Genomic DNA, 19179 nt, shown 5'->3' on the forward strand with positions numbered 1-19179 from the left:
TGAAATGATGTATTCGGGATACCCGCCACCCCGGAACTCCGCCGCGATGATCCTCGGCCAAACAGACTGCTGATTAATCCACGATATCGTCCCCTCGTTCGGTTGTTGGATGATTCGCCTTCTGTCAACGCTAGATGAGATACGATTATCTGCTTGTCTTGGAAGTTCTGCTCATTTTGTCTTCTTTAGTCTGATTCATTAGACGTGTTTCGCTTTGCTTGCATAGATTGATACCACCCGTTGCTTTTGTCGCATACATATTTCATACGTATCACATACCAGACAACTCATACATATAATTGCCAGTCTCGCTACAGGATGACGACTACTCCTCAGATCCCAGCACCTGCGCATACGCAAGCCGACTCCATGTTGTCTCGTCATTTTGGGAGGGAAACTGTGAACTATTTCTCTAGTAAGGTTGCCCCAGGATGTAGAGGAACAACTGAAACTGACTGGGCTAGGTTCCCCTCTGAACCGGCTGTCCTTTCTGCGCTCCGAGCACCCTTTCCTGTCAGCCGCCTTAAGACACCCATCGACACGCTTTGTGCTTTTGAAAGACCTCGCGCCGCTTACGAAATCGCCGTCGGAGTTATATCTCGCCCAGTATGACGAGGTCCGCAATCTCGTCCCCGAGAACTTCTACGATAAGCCCGAGGAAGACATGATCAAAAACTTCGACTCGCGGAAGACCACCGCGAACCTCATTTTCCTAGGCGTAGACGAAACCCGCAAACAGGACGGTCTAGCCTGGAAGATCTACACCGGTGCGCCCTTCTTCGCCCTCGATGTGACGCCAAAGGGATGCGATGAGCAGCAAAACGGCGCGAACGCCATCATCAGCGCCATGGAAGCCAAGGGTCTCAGCTTTTTCCAATCCCGCGTAGTCATGTCCTTCTCTGCTGACGACGGTGCGTCACTTCCTTTCCCCCTCGCAATCGTGGAATACCTCTCACTCACGCCCTTCTAGCCGCCATCTACGCGCAAGCTCGCGCCCTCGCAGACTGGAACACCCGAAACAACTACTGCGGCACCTGCGGCAACCCAACCCTATCCGTCAACTCAGGCACCAAGCGCGCCTGCCCGCCCACAGACGCCGCGCGAATCGCCGAAGGCAAAACCGCCGAGCGACCAGGGTGCAACACGCGCACGACGCTCTCAAACTTGTCCTTCCCGCGGACCGACCCCACCATCATCGTCGCGGTCGTCTCCACCGACGGAAAGCGCATCCTGCTGGGCCGCTCCAAGCGCTTCCCGCCGAACTGGTACTCCACTCTGGCGGGGTTCATCGAGCCCGCAGAGTCGGTCGAGGACGCCGTCCGGAGAGAAGTGTGGGAGGAGGCTGGGGTGACTCTCTCGCGCGTCATCATCCACTCGTCTCAGCCGTGGCCTTACCCGGCTAACTTGATGATTGGCGCCATTGCGCAGGTCAGCGACCCTGCCCACGAGGAGATCCACTTGCTGCATGATCCAGAGCTTGAAGATGCAAAGTGGTTTGACATTAAGGAGGTCGAGGAGGCGTTGAGGGTGGGCACCAGTGCCTTGGGCGAGAAGGCGGGTACGGAGTACAAGGAGGGCGGCTTGAGATTGCCGCCTCCGACTGCCATCGCTAACCAGCTTATTAGAGCTGCGGTCAACATTGATGGTCTGACCGCGAAGGGCTCCAAGATGTAAAGAGGGGCTATTCGTTGAGTTTTTTATATTAAATACCTTTTCATTCTTTTCAGTCTTCTTTAAGCCTGTGACTGTCGAGTAAATACTCGTTCACATACGGTGCATTTTATAGACTAAACGTGGGAACGGGCACTATGATCAGAGAGTATTCCAAAAGATTTGCAACCCAGAATCGAGATATCATGCACATTGATTCAACTGATAACTCTAGAAGACGGTCATAGATTCGCATACACAGTCCCATCCCTCAACTCATGTATACTCCCCCTTCCACTAGGCGACCCAACCTCCGTATACATCCTCCCATCCCGCAACTCATGGATCGTAATTCTCCGATGCGACTTCCGCCGCCTCGAGCTCCGCTGCGACACCGAAGAAGACGTACTGCGAAACTCGCGCGACGGGGAACAGACGCTGCCTTGGTCGCTGAATGCGACGTTGCTCTCGGGTGTCTCTTCGCGACTGGCTTGGCCGATGGAGGCTTGGAGCTGGTTGTCTGCGACCATTGCCGTGCCGATTTCGCGGTACCACTTGTGGAGTTTGGTTGCGTAGCTCATTTCGGCGCTGGTGGGGTCGATCTGCGGGGCGTTTAGTTGTGTTCCGTCTGCGGATTTGAGAACAGCCCATGAACTTGTGTCGGTGTTTACGAGCGTTACCGAGTGGTGGAAGAGTTGGGGCCGGAAGTTCTGGAGGAGGATCGCTTCACCGTCTGCCAGTGATGGGAGCGCTTCTTGTTGGGGTCGGAAAATATGAGCTTGTAAGGTTGTGCCGGCCATGGATGGGTCCGTGAGCTGAAGCACCAGCAAGAAGTCTTTCGTGCCTGAGGTGGCGCGGGTCACCGGATAAACCTCCGTTGCGATCGAGATCGTGTCTGTTAAGGTATTGTCGCGGTCGACAAGACTTGCCAGGGAAGCAAAGTGAGCGCGCTTGCGGTGGTGACGAGGGGTATGGCGGTTCATGTCAACCAGATCAACATTGTCTAACGAGTGTATGGACTCGTAATCGTCATGTGAATCTGTGTCGGGACTTTGATGCTCCCTAGGACTATGGTACGTATCCGCTTCATCCTGAGCAGGAATTTCAGCATCATGGATCAAGGTACTGGTCTCAGAGTCTTCCGCTTTCACTCCAGTCGGTTCTTGATGCAAAGACGGTTCACGGGGCAGCGTTTCGATCGGTGGAGCTGGCTTTTGTGTATCGTCAGGCGTGGGTCTAATGGCGTCTGCAGACACTTGCGTAGGAGATTGTGCGTCAGGTTTCGATAATTGGGAAAGTTCCGGAGTCAACGGCATTTGGATGTTGGAGTGATCGGGCGATTTGCTGAGAAAATCAGGATGACCAGGCTCTGAGGTTGATCCGTTCGCAGACAAAGCAGCGTTATCATCTTGTCGAGTTGAATCCCCAACGTGGTTTTCTTCCTGGCTTGGCGCATCTTGGTACTCATGGGAGTCTTGAACTGCATCAACGTCCATAGTCCCTTGAACAGGCCCTAGCCCTTCCAGCGCTGGGTCGATAGCTAGTCCAAAGCTATCTGGAGCACTAGAAGAATGAGTTGGGTAAGGCTGGTGGATTGTTGGCAAAATACCCGAATCGGCATCATAAAAGGCCGGTCCTGGACTCTGCAGTGATGTTGTGTCTTCTGCTGTGTTCAAAACATCGAGAGGTTCCGGCCCTTGTCCATCCAGATTGGAAGGTCCTTGTGGTGACATGGACATTCGTGTCCTTTCGGTTTCTTGATCCATATGGAATTCGGCAATTTCCGCATCGTCATCGTTGGCTGCTTGAACTTGTGGTTCTGAGCCCTCAGCATCTTCACCCGGGATCTCTTCCTGGTCGTTGTCTTGCTGGATGTTCTCTTCCTGGGCGTTCTTTTGCTGGACACCTTCCAAATGAACATCGTCCTGGTCTTCCCGTTGAACATCCTCTCCCCTGATGCTTTCCTCCCGGATGCTTTCCTCCCGGATGCTTTCCTCCCGGATGCTTTCCTCCCGGATGCTTTCCTCCCGGACGCTTTCCTCACGGATGCTTTCTTCCAGGATGCTTTGTTCCAGGATGCCTTCCGCCTGGGGCTCTTCTTGCCGTGAGTCGTCCTGCGGGACGTCCGGGATATCCTCCTGCTGGATATCCTCCTGCCGGGTGTCTTCCTGCCGGGTCTCCTGCTGAGTAGCTACCGGTTGCGGGACTTCGCGGGCGTCATCGTCCATGCTTTCTTTTACTTCAGCATGCTCGGCGCCCTCATGCCCAATTTCATCCGTTTGTGATTGCTCGCCTTCGGACTGGTCTTCTTCCTCAACTTCTATCACCCCATCTTCCTCTTCTTCATATCCCACTTCGACGCCCTCCATTTCACTGCCTGCCTCTTGGTCCTCCATATCGCTGCCTGATGCTCCTTCTTCCTCTGCCTCCGATGATTCCTCGACCTCAGAGGAGTCCCCGGTCTCGAGATCGTCTGGCATTTCGTCAGAGGCTGAGCCTTCATCCTCGGATCTTTCTGGACCTCGCATTCTGTCGGTATCCGGGATTGGCTGTTCTTGTCTTCTCACTTCTGGGGAGTACGAAGGTGCAGGTTCGTCTTCGCTGTCGCTATCCAAGACGATGACTTCCGTCTGTGCTGGTTTAGGAGTTGGTTGTTGTTGTTGGCCAAGGCCTTCATGAGACATGCCATCCGACTCGCTGTCATATTCAACCATTTCGCCGGATTGTTCATCGTATCCGTCGGATTCCTCTACGGCATCTTCGTCATCGAATAAGCCGACTTTTTCGTCCTTGTCATCCTCGTCCTCGTCCTCGTCCTCGTCCTCATCTTCACCTTCGTCATCCTCATCTTCGCCATCTTCGCCTTCGCTGTCGTCGTATTGGTCGTAATGTCGCTGCTCATCTCTGGTATCATCAGCTGAGTATCCGCGTTCGCCCGCAGAAGGACCAGTCGTTGCCACTGGCGAGCGTGTTCTGCGCTTCGATTCGATTTCGGCGATATCTTGAGGAATATGTCCGGTTTTCAAATATTCAAAAGGACCATGCCCACTGTCGGCCGGCACGCGTTCGGGGTAGGAGTCCTCGGTGAGATCCTTTTCCTCCGATTCAGATTCAGATTCGGGGACATCATATTGTAAGTTCTCGTCTTCGCTTGCTTCCAACTGCGATTCCTCTTCCGATCCTTCTAGCTCATCTTCATCATATACCTCGCTATCTTCCTCATCCTCTTCCACGCTTCCTTGTTGGCTTGCCTCGTCCACACGGACCTCAGTTTTCACCGTGCTCTCGACAATAAACGATGCTGATTCGTCGTCCTCTATATCGTTCTCAGTTTCTTGTACTAATTCCTTCTGTTCGACGTATGCATCGGAAGTGCTTAGTACAGCTGAGTCGACCGATTGCGATACCGATTCCGATGTAACTTTCGTGCTTGCGAAGGTTGGGGGTATATTAGCATGATCGTCAACCGTATTAGGCGCAGGTTCTGTGACAGCCCCAAAAAGGTCGTTATTTTCTGGTGGTCTAGATTCGAAACCTGTTGCGGCGGGCCTCTGAGACTGCGACTGTACGCCCGCCGCGATAGAGGCAAAATATCCTAGTGAGTTGTTGGAGGTGGTGACCAACGGCGATGGGATAGGTAGACCAGGGGACGGAATAGGATATAGGTGTGGTGTATCTGTCGGTTGATGGGCAGCAGAACCGAAATGGCGCGGCTCATGGAATAGGCGAAAGCGTTCAACATGCTGGCCGATACCGGGGGGTGGTTGCTGTGCGTGATGATCTTTCTCGTGGTGATCAACTTGTTGCTCTCGATTATGCTCAAAGACCACCGGGGGTCCATCTTCCATAACCGTATCCAAGTCTGCATCACTATCCGCTTGCGGTTCAGCCTCCACGTCGGGCTGCGTTTGGGCCTGTGCTGTCTCGAAAGGTTTCTGGTCACTTTCACCAGTAGCCTGTTCCTCAGTATCTGATATAGCCTCCTCATCAAAGATCCACGCCCAGTCTGCCGGGACGTTTTTCTCGCCTGGGCTTTCAGGTTCGTCAATCAAGCGCCAGTCACTATTGTGCATGCTGAACCTGGTTCGCTTCCTTCCTTTCCCTGGGACGAACCCATCCTCCTCTGCGAAAGGATCAAAAGCCGAATCGACTAGGCCCCCATATGATTTCCGTGAACGTCCCGCAAATGCTGGAGATTGCCAGGCGCCGAGCCCCATGGTTGATATAGCAGGTCCACTGGGGGTATAGCCGTTGGTGATCGCGGGTAAGGGCGGCGGTGTACTCGGGGTAGCTTCTTCGGCTGGCGCAGGAGATGGAGGATCGACCCTCACGGTTGCTAGATGCTTGGAGGAACGCGAAATCTAAGAATTCGTCCGGTCAGCTCACACTACCCAGTTGTTCAATACCGGGCTCCCAACCGTACCTCCAAGAATACACGATCGTCAAAATGCACATCCCACGCGACCCATTTCCCAGGCGTTTGGGCGTCCGTCTCCTTGCTCACAAACCTTGAGCCAGCCAGCCCAAGACGGACGACGTCACCAATTCCGACCTGTGACTTTGCGACATTTTCTGCGATGACCCCATGAAAGACCACCTTCACTTGTCCATTCAACCGGCGGAGACGAACGTCCGGGTCTGCCAACAAAAGGCTCAGTGACTTTGTCGACGATGAGTAAGGCCATAATAAAGTAACCACGGCGTGTATGCAGCTATCTGACAGGTGCTCGACCGTTGGCGAAAGTTCCGCGATAGGGGTGGGTGCCAGCTGTAAGGGCTCGGAGGCCACAGGAGATTGTTCGTCCGCACTCATCGCTGTAGCCATGTATCGGTATGCAACTTCCACATGGTCCCAGTCAGGTGTAGTACATGGTTCGTTAAGTATGGGCGTTTGTTTAAAGATATGCTTTCATGTCGCGAGCGACCGAGAAGACAAACGAGCTCAAAGCTGTTGAAGAAAGAGGTTCAAACGGGAGCGAAAGAAAGATGGCGCGCTTGGTTCGTCGATCCGCTACATCATCAAGCTACTGCTGTTTCGGATGTGTAATATTACCCGTATTCTAACATTTGAGTGCGGGATCGTATTATATTTCATGTATTTATCGTACATGTCTTACCATATTGGAGGAAACTTTGCGATCCCAAAGCTTTTACATTACTTGATTCTTCTAAGATACCTGATACGTTGATGTCAAATTAAACATTGATTTATTATAAATACCTATCATGCACACAGTACCTGATATCGACAGCTGGAGTGGAGCAGCAAATCACGACATCGCATGGGGACCCAGTGGGGTCTGGGGAACCATCAGATGTCATGACTGGAAACAATCCCCAGAGGTTGCGACAAGAATCACTTTTGACCATCAGATCATACACTATTCCTTTCCTAATTCCCAGGTGGCTATTCGAGAACTGTAGCTAATCTGGATATGTCCCCATCAATCCCCGTCCGTCGGATAGCAGTCATCGGCGCAGGACCATCTGGTCTCGCTGCAGTAAAGTACGGAACCATTCGTTATCAACCCAACCCCACCTGTGACCCAGCTGCCACTCTAACTGTTGCTTTAGATATCTACTCGCGGAGAAATGTTTCGAGAAAATAGATGTGTACGAGAGGAGAGATCAACCCGCGGGGGTGTGGAATTATTGTCCAGCAACCTTCAAGCAGCTCATGAAAACCCCGGTGCCTCAGACCACTCCTAACGTGGGGCTCGAGGAGCCAATATGGCATCCTAAGGAACATTCAAAGGATCAAATGGAGCCAACCTTTGTTTCCCCCATTTACTCGACTTTGGATACCAATATCCCCAAAGAGTTGATGGCATATGGTGAAAAGGCCTTTCCCGCCGATTCACAGGAGCTGCCGAAGTATACGACGGTCAAGCAGTATCTTGACGAATATGCGGCGGGGGTGAAACATCTCGTTCAATTCGAGACCCAGGTTTTGGATGTGCGGCTCAAGGAACAGGGCTCCCAAACATGGGCGCTGACGACAAGGAATCTGCGAACTAGAGCCGATCGAACTGAAACCTACGACGCCGTAATCGTCGCTAGCGGTCATTTCGATGTACCCTATCTACCGGATATAGTGGGGATCAAAGACTGGGATGCAGCGTACCCAGGAAATATATCCCATTCCAAACTCTACGACTCCCCAGATCCATTCCGCGGCAAGAAAGTCATTGTCGTAGGAAGCTCTGCTTCTGGGCTCGATATTGGCAACCAGATCAACAAAGTGAGCAAGGGCAAAGTACTAGCCTCCCACCGGGTCATGCCACTTCCGACCACCACAGACAAGATCTATGTTCCAGAAATCGTGGAGTTCCTGTCCCCCGCCACTCATGACCGAGCGGTCCGCTTTGCAGACGGCAGGGTTGAAGCACAGGTCGATGCGATCCTGTTCTGCACCGGTTACTTTTACTCCTTCCCATTCTTGTCATCACTCGACCCTCCGGTGGTCACCGACGGACGCAGGGTGGAAAACATCTACCAACACCTCTTCTATGCGCCCAACCCGACACTCATATTCCCCGTCTTACCCCAGCGGATCATTCCATTCCCACTGGCCGAAAATCAAGCGGCCGTCTTTTCTCGTGTTCTATCCGGAAGGCTGGCTCTCCCGTCGTATGCCGAGATGAAAGAATGGGAGTCCTCTACTCTTGAGCAAAGGGGCAGCGGAACGCCATTCCATCTCATGCCATTCCCTCTAGACGCAGATTACATGAACATGCTTCATGACTGGGCATCCAAGGCCGAGCCACGACCTGGGCTTTCCAACGACCAAACCGGCAAGCGATGCAACCGTTGGGGAGAAAAGAACAAATGGATCCGACAACTGACCCCTGAGATACGGAGGGTGTTTTTCGAAAAAGGCGAGGAACGCAGAACCATTAAAAGCTTGGAAGAGCTTGGGTATAATTATGAGCAATGGCAGAAGGAACAGGCCACACTATAGTAGATTCTAAAGGATCCCACTGTGGGTCTAGCGCGGCTGAATAAATTTCCAATAGAATCTATAGAAGACAAGGTTTAATAGAAATTATCAGCATGAAGTATTGTGATTGTAACCGCGACAGACCAAAGCTAACAGGCCGCGACAGCTGGCACATCCCGGTCGACCGAGTGGAGTTGGCCCCCGATAAGGGTCACGTGCCCATGATCAACCGCGCAGCTGTCCCGTCTCCCAAGTGCGTGATGCGTTCATTTGTCTTTCATTCATACTCCTCTCTCTTCATTGTTGTCACCTTCACAGACCCTGTCCCCACACCAGAGACTCGCTCCTTGCAGGGGGAATATCCAGTTTGCATAAATAATTCCTCAATCCCCTAGTCATTCCCTACTGCTTAATCTTCAATATGGGCTACAACACTTCCGCGGCGTTCTTTGGTTCCGCATAATGGAGCGGAAGCGCAAGGCTCCTAATTCGATAACAACACAACCCACCGACACACATAGAGCAAAGAAGCAACAAGGAAACATAATCGTCCTCGACACTGATAACGAGAACGAACACGAAAGTGACAGTCTAGAAGAAGACGAATGGTATATCAAGTGTATACTTGACGAGACAGATTCCCAGTATCTAATCGATTGGGAAGGACCCTGGTCGCCGACTTGGGTGAGTTATCTGGCCGACTCACAGCATCGAAGGTTACTTGGGCCCAGTATTTATGTTGGAATTGTTACTGACAAGGGGACACCGGTGACCAGGAACCAAAAGAGCACGCAAACGACGGTGCAGTTGGCGTGTGGGAGCAGCGAAAGAAACGACGTTACGCTCTTCGAGAGGCGCTCTTGGATGATTCTCCACCGACAAACGCATCTGTGTCAAGTCCTTTGACTTCCCAACCGAATCCGCCTGAAATCGAGGAATCTATCTTGCAAACCAGCACCCGTTCCAACTCTCCCCTATTTGTGCCCTTTGGTGTCATTTCAGAAACACCACAGGTCTCCGGAACCTGTGCGGTCTTACAAGACAATCGCGTGATAGAAGAAACGCCCTTGACAAATCGCGCCATAAGAAGCGAACCACGCGCCGCCGTTAGTCGCGGAAATTCTTCGCGGGACGACAGATCCACCAACCCGGGAGCTGTGTTTGTATACACCCCTCGAGTTTCAATTCCGCGTGAACTTCGACTCCCAGACGAAGCTGAAGACGACCTTGCCCGTGATACACGAAGTGTAATCCTACCCACGAGCCAAGCAACTTCGACCCTTCCGCCTGCCGCCGACGAACATCAATCCGACGCCGAACCCCCTCATAGTCCTGCTACAGATATTCTCTCAACTGTGCACAGACCAGCACCTGTTTCGCTTGATCATTTCAGCCAAGTAGACGAAATTGCCGAAACACCGGCGCCCCAGTCCAGCATCGTTGGCCGTCCAATCTTACTTAGTCAATCTGGAGCAAGAAGCCGTATTTCCGGCACACAGTTATCCTCTCAGACAACCAGCTATCTTTCTCCCTACAGCACATTACTATCCAAAATTCACCTCCGCAACACTCATCATTCGTCAGGTTTGTTCTTCCGGCTTCTGTCCACGACTTGCCACTGACTTGCTGCGTAGGCTCCGCAGACCATCCCCTAGAGTCAGTGTCACAGTCAATCCCAGCCAGCAGCGAAAGCTTGTCACGGTGGTTCGCGAGGTCTATTTCTTCCCATCGACGCAGCTTGCCTGTTCGTCCAGCCTCAATCATGGACGATAAAGATCGCCAGGAGTCGTCATCATTGGCGGAGACCATGGAAAAGTATAGCCAGATCGAAGGGGCAACCCCTAGAGAAAAAATGGCCAATGCCTACGCCCAAATGCGCGCGCGAGCCAATGGTGGAATGTCTCAGATTGCCGATCCGAGTGCAACCCCTTCCTCTGCTGGGGATATCGAGCCTTCTGCGCCTGTCTCAGTGCCAGAAACCGCAGAACCGCTCAGCATTAGGGTGGAAAAGGAGCCAGCCCTTCCAGTTGAACATGAAATGCACCCGCCCGCGACAGGGGCCGCGGTCGAGCCGACTGAGATCGAGAATCAGCATTTCGGGGTACAGACAATCCAACCTAGTGCATTGACAGTGACACATGTTGAAGAACTGTCTCCTGGATCAGTGCACCTTGGGCCGTCGGAGTTCGCTGTGCCACTCCCCATGGACTCTAGAGTCAAAGATGATTATGAACGGATCTTGGAAGCCCATTCCCAAAACGTTCAAGATTTTCTCAAGGGTTCTTATCCGCAGGAAAATATCCCCGAACAAGATGTGAGTTGAACGTCCTGATTCTCCGAATGCCGTTAATCTGACTGAGATAGCGTGGGCGCCTTGTATCTGCCATGTACAATCTTCTTCGACAGCTAAGCAATGTCACGACACACCCCGATCTAAACATCACAGAGCACATCAAGGATTCGTCGTCCGACTTGAAACAGGAGGCGGCTTGGGCCGAATACTCCAGTGCAAAGTTCCTGTTCCTGGGCTACCTTGCCGAGAACGCGACTTCCAAAGACATACACCTCGTGGTTATGGTGCACGGAGAGAAAACCCAGAAGGTTGTTGAGCGATACCTTTCAGGGAAAGGACTCGTATACACCCGACCCCGAGGCGAAATGGGAACTGGCACCAATTTGGAAGTTTCCATGATGAAAGGATCGTTGAGCTTTGGCATCCAGTCCACGCAAAATGATGGCGTCATCGGTACATACAGGACACCGTCGGCGATCATCGCGATGGACTCCTCATTCAGCCCGAAGAACCCAATGGTTGAACATATGCGGACCACCTTTGCCCGCGATGGGAATCTCCTTCCTGCGATCCGACTGGTCGTGTCAAATTCCAGCGAGCATGTCGAGCTTTGTTTCCCCAATCTTCCCGAAATTCGACGCCTCTACTTACTAGTCCAATATACCATGCGGCTTCGCGACGTGGTCGGAGACCTCCAAGACGACGCATTGGGGGTGCAGGAAGACGCCGAGGAGATCATAACATATCTTGTATCGGACAACTTCAATGCGCATTGGTCTTTGCCTCTAGTGGAGCCGCTGCACATTGTGGACGCGGACGAACTGGATCTTACCCAATCCCAACATCCAGAGCAAAGTGGCAACAACACGCCTTTCCCCGCCCCCCAGATTCAGAAACGTTTACATGTGGGTTGTCCCATCCGAGTTCCTGTGCCGATTGTGGATCTAAGCTAACTATTGTAGACGGAGGAGGAATCTTCCGGGCAGAGCTCTAAACGACCTAGGACAGAGACATCACAAGAAGCCAGCCAGCAAACCGAGTCCACAAAATTCCCGAGCCAAACTCTCGACAACGACCTACATCTGTTGGAGCGGCACCTTGTGCACCTGAGAAGCTCTCACGCGACGGAAGTCGAGTCCCTGCGGAAGGCCTTGACACAAGCGCAGTCCGGTCTACAAGCAAAGGAGAAGGCCCTTGAAACCCTCCAACATCGCTACGAAAGCCGCACCGAAGAGTTTCACCGAACGCGTCAGGAACGCGATCGATTGACCGAAACCAAAAGCTCATCGGAGCAACGGGTCGAGCGGCAGAAGGAGGAACTCATGAAACTAAAAGACGAACGCACGCAGCTGCGACACGAGCTCGAAAAGGCGCGAGAAGAGTTGAAGTCAGGTGGGGGCAGCATCGCCGAGCTCGAAGCGGCGCGCGAGGAAATCCGCCGGTTAGGAAAAGAGAATGCCAACCTGGAGCGCAAGGCCGAATACGAGGCCAAACAGAGCGAGTACACCCGCGAGCAATACCAAAATGCCTCGACGACAGCTGCCCAATCCGTCAACGAGATCCGCCAACTCCGCCAAGAGAACGAGGCGCTGAAGCGTAAAGTAGACGGCAATGCCGTCCAATTGCGAGAGCTGAACCTGCAGAATGACGAGGCTCGGCATCTCGCTCGGGTCCACGAGGTGGAAGCCATGCTGCGGTTCCGCGAAGACCTTCTGCGGCGAAAGGAAGACGAACTTCGGGAGATCCGCAAGAATCGGCCTTCGACCCGGTCCACTAGCACTCAGCCGCGGAGCCCCAAAATCACCGCCAATAGCCGACCGACTAGTCCTGGGATTGGCGGCCGGGGTAGTGGACTCCGTTTCAGCTCGGAGATGTCCCTCCCTTGAACTTTGTTTTGGTGGAATTAGACTTGTCTCAACGCTCGTGTTGGTTTTCTGATGATCGTTGGGCTGTGAGTTCAGTGGTGTTTTGCACATAGGCATTGAGTTGGAACTAACTGTATTTGTTTTTGCATTCCTCAAACTCAATTTCTACATTGGCTATAGCGCACCTGGCTTGTTTATTTTGTGTTATGACCTTGCATTATCTGGGCGTTTACTCCATACATCTCCGGGGGTTTCTTGCTCTCGGTCTCTGGAAGCCGATCATGAAAGCTGACTTTCCTGTGTATCTCGGGTCTCTTGGAGCCTCTGTCGTCCAGCCGGCTTCGGTCGCTGGGCCATCCCTTCTAACACACACATGGTATGCACACTGAATGGCATTTGTTAGACGTAAAGATCTGGTCTCTCTATATTTTACTTTCCCATCCTTTCCTTACCTTTTCGTTCCATCTTTTTTTTGGTCCAAGGTTTGACCAGAGTTTGTGGCATGTTACCCCGCATGATGATACACGGCAAGCGACCACCGCCATTTACAAGCTACCGCCACTCGAGTCAGATCAAAGCAATGTATCACTCGCTACCTGCATTCTCCCACTCGACGCTACCCCCGGATCTGGTTGGTTGGTCCCCGAAGTAAGCGACTCGATGGTTCGGCAGGTCGCCGAGCAAGGGATAAAGCGCACGGGCATCGTAGGGATGGAAGGATGGAATGTTGCTATGGCAAGGTGTCGATCCTGTGACAGGAGGGTATTCAGTTCCAGCCAGGGTATTGGAGAGAAGTAGATCAGAAATTTCCATGTACGATGTCAGTTGTCGTTGACAGTATGGATATGTGTGTTTGTGTATGTGGAACTGGGGCGAGGTAGTCAGTCCATGGGTGGGAGAAGCGGGTAGCGGAGACAACCATGGATCCGAGCTTTGGGGAGATAGATCGGGCATCGGTGGCTGGTGTGTCGATCAGCATCTTAGTATAGAATTAGGTCACCCTCTGGATTCCACCCACAATCATAAGACAATCTCTATAATCTGGAGGGAATGAAATAATTGAGACAAATGAAGAGAGAAGAGAGAAGAGAAGAGAGAAGAGAGTAAGATGTAAGAGAGATCGATCTGATCCACATTAAGCTTATCGATAAGGCGGCGCTAGGCCCAAACAGGCACCCACGTAAACAACCTAAACAATCAGGCCTCACCTCCAATTCACTCCGCTTTCTCAGCTGAACTGTTCATCTCTCTCTCTCTCTCTCTCTCTCTCTCTCTCTCTTCTTCTTCCACTTTCTCTTCTGTCTCCTCTTCTTCTTCCTTTCCCACGTTGGTGTTGCTGCATGAGGTGGTTGTTCTCCTTCGTTCCCTCGTCTCCTCCACTTTTCTTTTCTTTTTCTTTGTTTTTATCTTACTTCCTGTTCTCCATTTCCCTTGCATTTCGTCCGCATTTTCCTGGTCAATCGCTTGGTTTTGCTATGCTCTCGTTGCTTCCTTCTTTACACGGCTTGTGATATTCTCCAATTGCTATCTTACCGATCGACTATTAGATCATCTTCTATGGGGACGTGTCCAAGGACGCAGTATAGTTCGAATCCGCTCTCGACCGCTCGGCCTAGAATCCTCCGATCGCTCTATTTGACGCCCTGCACGGGAATATCTTCCGAAATCTGACCGGTCAATCCCTGCGACGATCCGCCCTGCTGCAAGTGGTGTTGCGTCTCTGTCCGTCATGGCCGGTGCTCCGCAGCTTCCTCCCCGGTTTCCATGCTGGTGTCGAGCCGTGTATTCGTGGGGAGGTGAGACAAGACGGGACCTGGGGTTTGTGGAGGGTGATTTGATAGAGTGTATGAATGCCGGTGATGGTCAGTGGTGGATGGGCCGGTTACGGCGCGACAGGCGTATGATGGGTCTGTTCCCCTCCAACTTCGTCGAAGTGCTTGGAGAGGACTTTGTGCCCGTCACCCGCACCGAGAGTCCCATGATCCAAGCGACCGCATCCCCAATCACGAATCCGACCTCCGCCCCAAAGAAGCAAAAGACCGTCTTTCGCAAGCCATTCCAGGCTCACAGAGAAGCGGTGGCACCATCGGGGCAATTGAACCGCAATGGGACCTCCCCCTCGTCCATCAAGAGCGCGATCCCGGAGACGCCCCCGCGTGATGGCAGCTTGTCAAAGCGGGCGAAACCACTGCGCACGCCTACCAGCGCTGTGAAAAATCAACACAACCTATCCCGGCCCTCTTCTAAATCGTCCCGGACTTCCTCCCGGCCATCGTCTCGCGCCATTTCACCTCGTCCTCCGCCGGAATCAGGGCCCTCGTTGTCCACGCCCACGGGGCGAAATTCGACGCGGTCTAGACCGGTCTCGCGGGCGATCTCCCCGAGACCACCCCAGGAACTCGATATGTCACACCCCATGTTCACACCTGTCAATGATCCCTATGCCAGACCCCCTTCCCGTGCTCGATCTCCTCGACCGCAGTCACAATATGGGATGTCGGCGCCTATGTTGCCGACTTTAGATGATCTCTACGCCAGGCCTCCCTCCCGTGCGAGGTCTCCTCGGCCTCAGTCGCAATATGGAATGCCGTCGCCTATAGTCCCGGTCTCCAATGATCCATACGCTAGACCTCCCTCTCGTGCGAGATCTCCTCGACCCCAGTCGCAGTATACCATGTCGGTGCCCATGTTGCCGGCTTCCGGTGATCCTTATGCCAGACCCCCCTCCCGTACGAGATCCCCTCAACCCCCGTCTCAATATGGAATGTCGGTGCCCATGTTGCCGGCTTCTGGTGATCCCTATGCCCGATCCACCTCTCGTGCCAGGTCCCCTCAGCCTCAGTCGCAATATGGAGTGCCATCGCCCATGGTCTCGGGTTCCAATGATCCCTATGCCAGACCTCCCTCCCGTGCGAGGTCCCCTCAGCCTCATTCACAATATGACATGACAATGGCCATGGTCCCGGCTTCCCAGGTCCCCTACCCAAGGCCTCCGTCGCGTGCGAGATCCCCCCGACCTTATCTTGAATACCAGCCGACGATGCCGTCTTCCTATACGGACTACCCTAGACCGACATCTCGCCCAAGATCCCCCCTCCTACCGCAGGAAGGCGAACTAGGACTACCCATGATTTCAACACCTCAGGCCGTCGCTTACGGCGGGCCTCCATCCCACGCAGCCTCACCCTGTCCGCCCGATGAGCCAGAACCTCTGCCACCGTCTGTTCCGAAGCATCAATCGTCTTTCAACCGGCCTTCATCCCGCGAGATCTCGCCCCTGCAACTCCAGGAACGCGAAGAGTCTCCGCCGCCGCCGCCTCCACCACCGCACCGGGTTGCAGTCAACCGCCAGCCGTCGATGGAAATGGGTGTCCCGCCGACTCCCACCGCCCATGACCGTTATGGGAATCAGTCGAGGACCCCATCCCCCGCTGCGCATTCTGATGCCCAGGGTAACACACCCTCGCCCCTGAGAGATGCGATGGAAGACGTGATGTCCTCCCTTCAGGATATGGGCATGCCCCGGGACGAATCGCACTCGCCATCAGCGCAACCAGTGTTCAACAACCCTTGGTCACCGGCTGCCTACGACGGCTTCCGTAGCACCCGTCCAGCGCAAGCTCCCGCTCGACCGTTGACCGCCACGGGATTTGACAGTGATAAGGGCCATCAGTACGACGGTGCCCAACCACATAGGAACAGTGTCTATGCCCATGATCAGCTCGTAGATGGTCCACCCCAGCTGAGCAACTATGTTCAGAGGATGGAGAGCCGCCTGCGTCAGATGCAGGAACAGAATCGGCGGGGTTCGGAGGATGTACAAGCCTCCGAGGTCGATGAGGAACCTCCTCCACCTCCAATGAGGAACGTCCCTTACCACGGACGGCATAACTCCATTCCAGCCCAGTTCCCACATCTGAGAGGAAGAAGGTCCGGGAACGATCTCCGTGAGGACATGTTGGATCGAAGCTACACCACCAAGTCGAGCACGACGAATTCCTCGAGTGGTGTGCAGAGCGTCAATACCAACCTGACCACTAGCACGGATAAGACCAGCCAGAGCATGATGAGCGGCCCATCCGCCGGTGGGTTCAGTGCTACCAGTGCCGGCAGTTATGCCAGACGCGGCGGGGGACTGGACGGGCGACCGAACACAGCTGTCGACACGGTTCGCTCTCGAGGCTTCAGCGATGTCTCCCGGATGCAACGACCGGAAACTCCACTCACAGGTGTCTCCTATCATTCCAGTCATAATTCCTCCCGGCAAGGCGCGTCGTCGGCCATCCCGTGGTCGTCGACGGAGGCGGACCCCGAAGAGTCCGCGGGCGTGTTCGGTGGTCTATCCACCCCCAAAGCCAAGAAACATGGGTTCTTCAAAAAGATCTTCGAGACCGCTAAGACAGGTGCCGCCAATGCCCGCAGCAGCATTACAGTCGGGCACACAGGTAGCTCTTACTCGCCTACAAAGGGCCGGCCGGTCACTCCCATTCTCTCTTCACACTCAAATCGAGGAGATGCGGCACGGGAAATGGGTCTCGGGGGCACTTCCATCGACTGGGTGCAGGTACGACGGGATGTGCACCGGGCTAGCTCCCCGAGCCGCAATGAACGGGCCGAGCGGGCTGAACGGTGCCAGATGATGGATAACCCCGTGATTTACGCGGTGGAGGAGCTGCATGAGACTGCGGAAGGCGACGAAAGCATTGATGGGCTCCCGATTAGTGAACCAACTGACTTTGGAGCCGCCAATCTGACACTTGTCGACAAGAGCGCGCGATTTGTCAACAGTCTCCCCCCTATGACGAATCCGATGAGTCTAGCTCAGGGTTATATCTGCCGGCCTTATAAGAGCGATGTTCAACGGCTTCGTGCCATCTTCACATGGGTCAGCGAAAAGGTCGCCTGGGACGAGCCTGTCGAGGAGATCGGAGTCGACTTGAAACGTGTTGTACAGACGAGACGAGGAAGCCCGCAAGAGGTTGCGTTCCTGGTGCAAGAGATGTGCACCTCGGTTGGTTTGCATGCCGATGTGGTCAAAGGGTATCTCAAGCCGCCCGGTGATCTGTTGGAGCTCGACAGCCTCTCGCGGGCGAACCACTGGTGGAATTCGATCCTGGTGGACGGTGAATGGCGTTTCATGGATTGCTCTTTGGCGAGCCCAACGAACCCTCGACGGGACCAATATGTGACCAACCCACTTGCCACGGCCGAGACCTGGTACTTCCTTACGCGTCCGCTCGAGCTCTGTTATACGCACGTTCCGCTGTCGCCTGAAGATCAACACATTTGCCCACCTATCTCTCCTGACGTTCTGCTTGCCCTCCCCACCGCCTGTCCGCCTTACTTCAAGATGAATATGCAATTCCCCGACTATGACACTAGTATAGTACACATCGACAACCTCGAGCTCGTGCAGTTCCGTTTGTTTGTCCCGCCCGATGCAGAGTGCGCCGCCGAAGTTGAATCACCCGCCTTTGCCCGTGATGCCGACGGAGATTACTTCGAAAGCGGGGATGTCGTGCGCAAACGAGCACTGGTGCAGCCTGACTGGGTCAACGGCCAGAAACGCATCACTGTCAAGGCCGTTCTTCCGGGAGACGAGGGACAAGGCATGGTCAAGATCTATGCGGGGAAAAAGGGACTCATGCATTCCAACCGGGACATTCCCCACCCTCTAGCACTCGCTCTCCCCATCGTCCACTCCGGAGAGAACCCAGCCTACGACTTCGTGCTGCGTCATCCCACCCCTCACGCCCAGCGCCACGACCTGTACATAATGCAGCCCCAGTGCGCTAAGCTCGCCGTCAACAATACGTTCGTCTTCGCCGTCCGCCAGCACCCGTCAACACTTTCACTCTCGTCAATCAGCAACGAGTCTGGTATCGCCGGACGTGTCTCGCCATCCATGTTCGCTCGGCCGGCCAGCGCCCTCAGTATGGTATCCAGCTCCGCCGCGGGATCGTCCGTGTCCGCCGTCTCCCACGAGTTCTCGGCTTCCACATCAGCCATCTCGTCCAATCGATCAGCATCGGGCCGGGAGAAGCCCGCCAAGCTAGCGATCCAATCACCATCAGGCAAGATCCTTCGCCTGACCCGGAAGGCAGACCACATGCTGGGGTCAGATGTGGGCAATGACGCGGACGGCAGCGTTTGGGAAACGGTGATCAAGATCGGCGAGCGCGGCGTGTGGCGAGGTCTTGTCCTAGCCGATCGCGTTGCTCGATGGTGTGTATTTTGCGAATGGGAATGCTTTTAGCTTTTACAATCCCTTTCAGATTCAGCATGGGACCGCCTTTTCTGCTCTCAGTGATTGGTTGACTGACCAACTGACTACACGCATGATCGGAGCCAGGGTGATGCATTGCATTACTTTTATTCATTGAATTTTTTTTTCTTTTTTTTTTCTTCTGTCTATCATGAATTTCCATCGC

At 53.8% G+C, this 19179-nt stretch overlaps 5 protein-coding genes across 5 annotated transcripts; 4 read left to right on the forward strand and 1 right to left on the reverse strand.

The window, feature by feature from the left end:
- The first annotated feature begins 142 nt into the window (after positions 1-142).
- Positions 143-1836, forward strand: P168DRAFT_270494 (NAD(+) diphosphatase). Its single transcript, XM_024835215.1, has 3 exons — positions 143-415; positions 465-911; positions 971-1836. Exons 1-3 carry the CDS (start codon positions 319-321, stop codon positions 1672-1674), a joined length of 1248 nt encoding a protein of 415 aa, XP_024692473.1. The 5' UTR covers positions 143-318; the 3' UTR covers positions 1675-1836.
- On the reverse strand, positions 1797-6598 carry P168DRAFT_327910 (uncharacterized protein). Its single transcript, XM_024841291.1, has 2 exons — positions 6074-6598; positions 1797-6011 (listed from the first exon to the last, which is right to left on the reverse strand). Exons 1-2 carry the CDS (start codon positions 6473-6475, stop codon positions 1893-1895), a joined length of 4521 nt encoding a protein of 1506 aa, XP_024692474.1. The 5' UTR covers positions 6476-6598; the 3' UTR covers positions 1797-1892.
- A 210-nt stretch (positions 6599-6808) lies between these two features.
- P168DRAFT_254658 (putative flavin dependent monooxygenase) lies at positions 6809-8683 on the forward strand. Its single transcript, XM_024834418.1, has 2 exons — positions 6809-7156; positions 7225-8683. Exons 1-2 carry the CDS (start codon positions 7086-7088, stop codon positions 8609-8611), a joined length of 1458 nt encoding a protein of 485 aa, XP_024692475.1. The 5' UTR covers positions 6809-7085; the 3' UTR covers positions 8612-8683.
- A 1669-nt stretch (positions 8684-10352) lies between these two features.
- P168DRAFT_319340 (uncharacterized protein) lies at positions 10353-12769 on the forward strand (the record flags this gene model as incomplete). Its single annotated transcript, XM_024840269.1, has 3 exons — positions 10353-10904; positions 10955-11788; positions 11846-12769. 3 exons carry the CDS (start codon positions 10353-10355, stop codon positions 12767-12769), a joined length of 2310 nt encoding a protein of 769 aa, XP_024692476.1.
- A 1391-nt stretch (positions 12770-14160) lies between these two features.
- On the forward strand, positions 14161-19004 carry P168DRAFT_311405 (putative SH3 domain protein (Cyk3); the record flags this gene model as incomplete). Its single annotated transcript, XM_024839494.1, has 3 exons — positions 14161-14998; positions 15107-15176; positions 15783-19004. The coding sequence occupies exons 1-3, from the start codon at positions 14478-14480 to the stop codon at positions 19002-19004; spliced, it is 3813 nt and encodes a 1270-aa protein (XP_024692477.1). The 5' UTR covers positions 14161-14477.
- Positions 19005-19179: the final 175 nt, after the last annotated feature.

The sequence above is a fragment of the Aspergillus campestris genome (assembly GCF_002847485.1).
Source record: "Aspergillus campestris IBT 28561 chromosome Unknown P168scaffold_7, whole genome shotgun sequence".
NCBI classification, from domain to species: domain Eukaryota; kingdom Fungi; phylum Ascomycota; class Eurotiomycetes; order Eurotiales; family Aspergillaceae; genus Aspergillus; species Aspergillus campestris.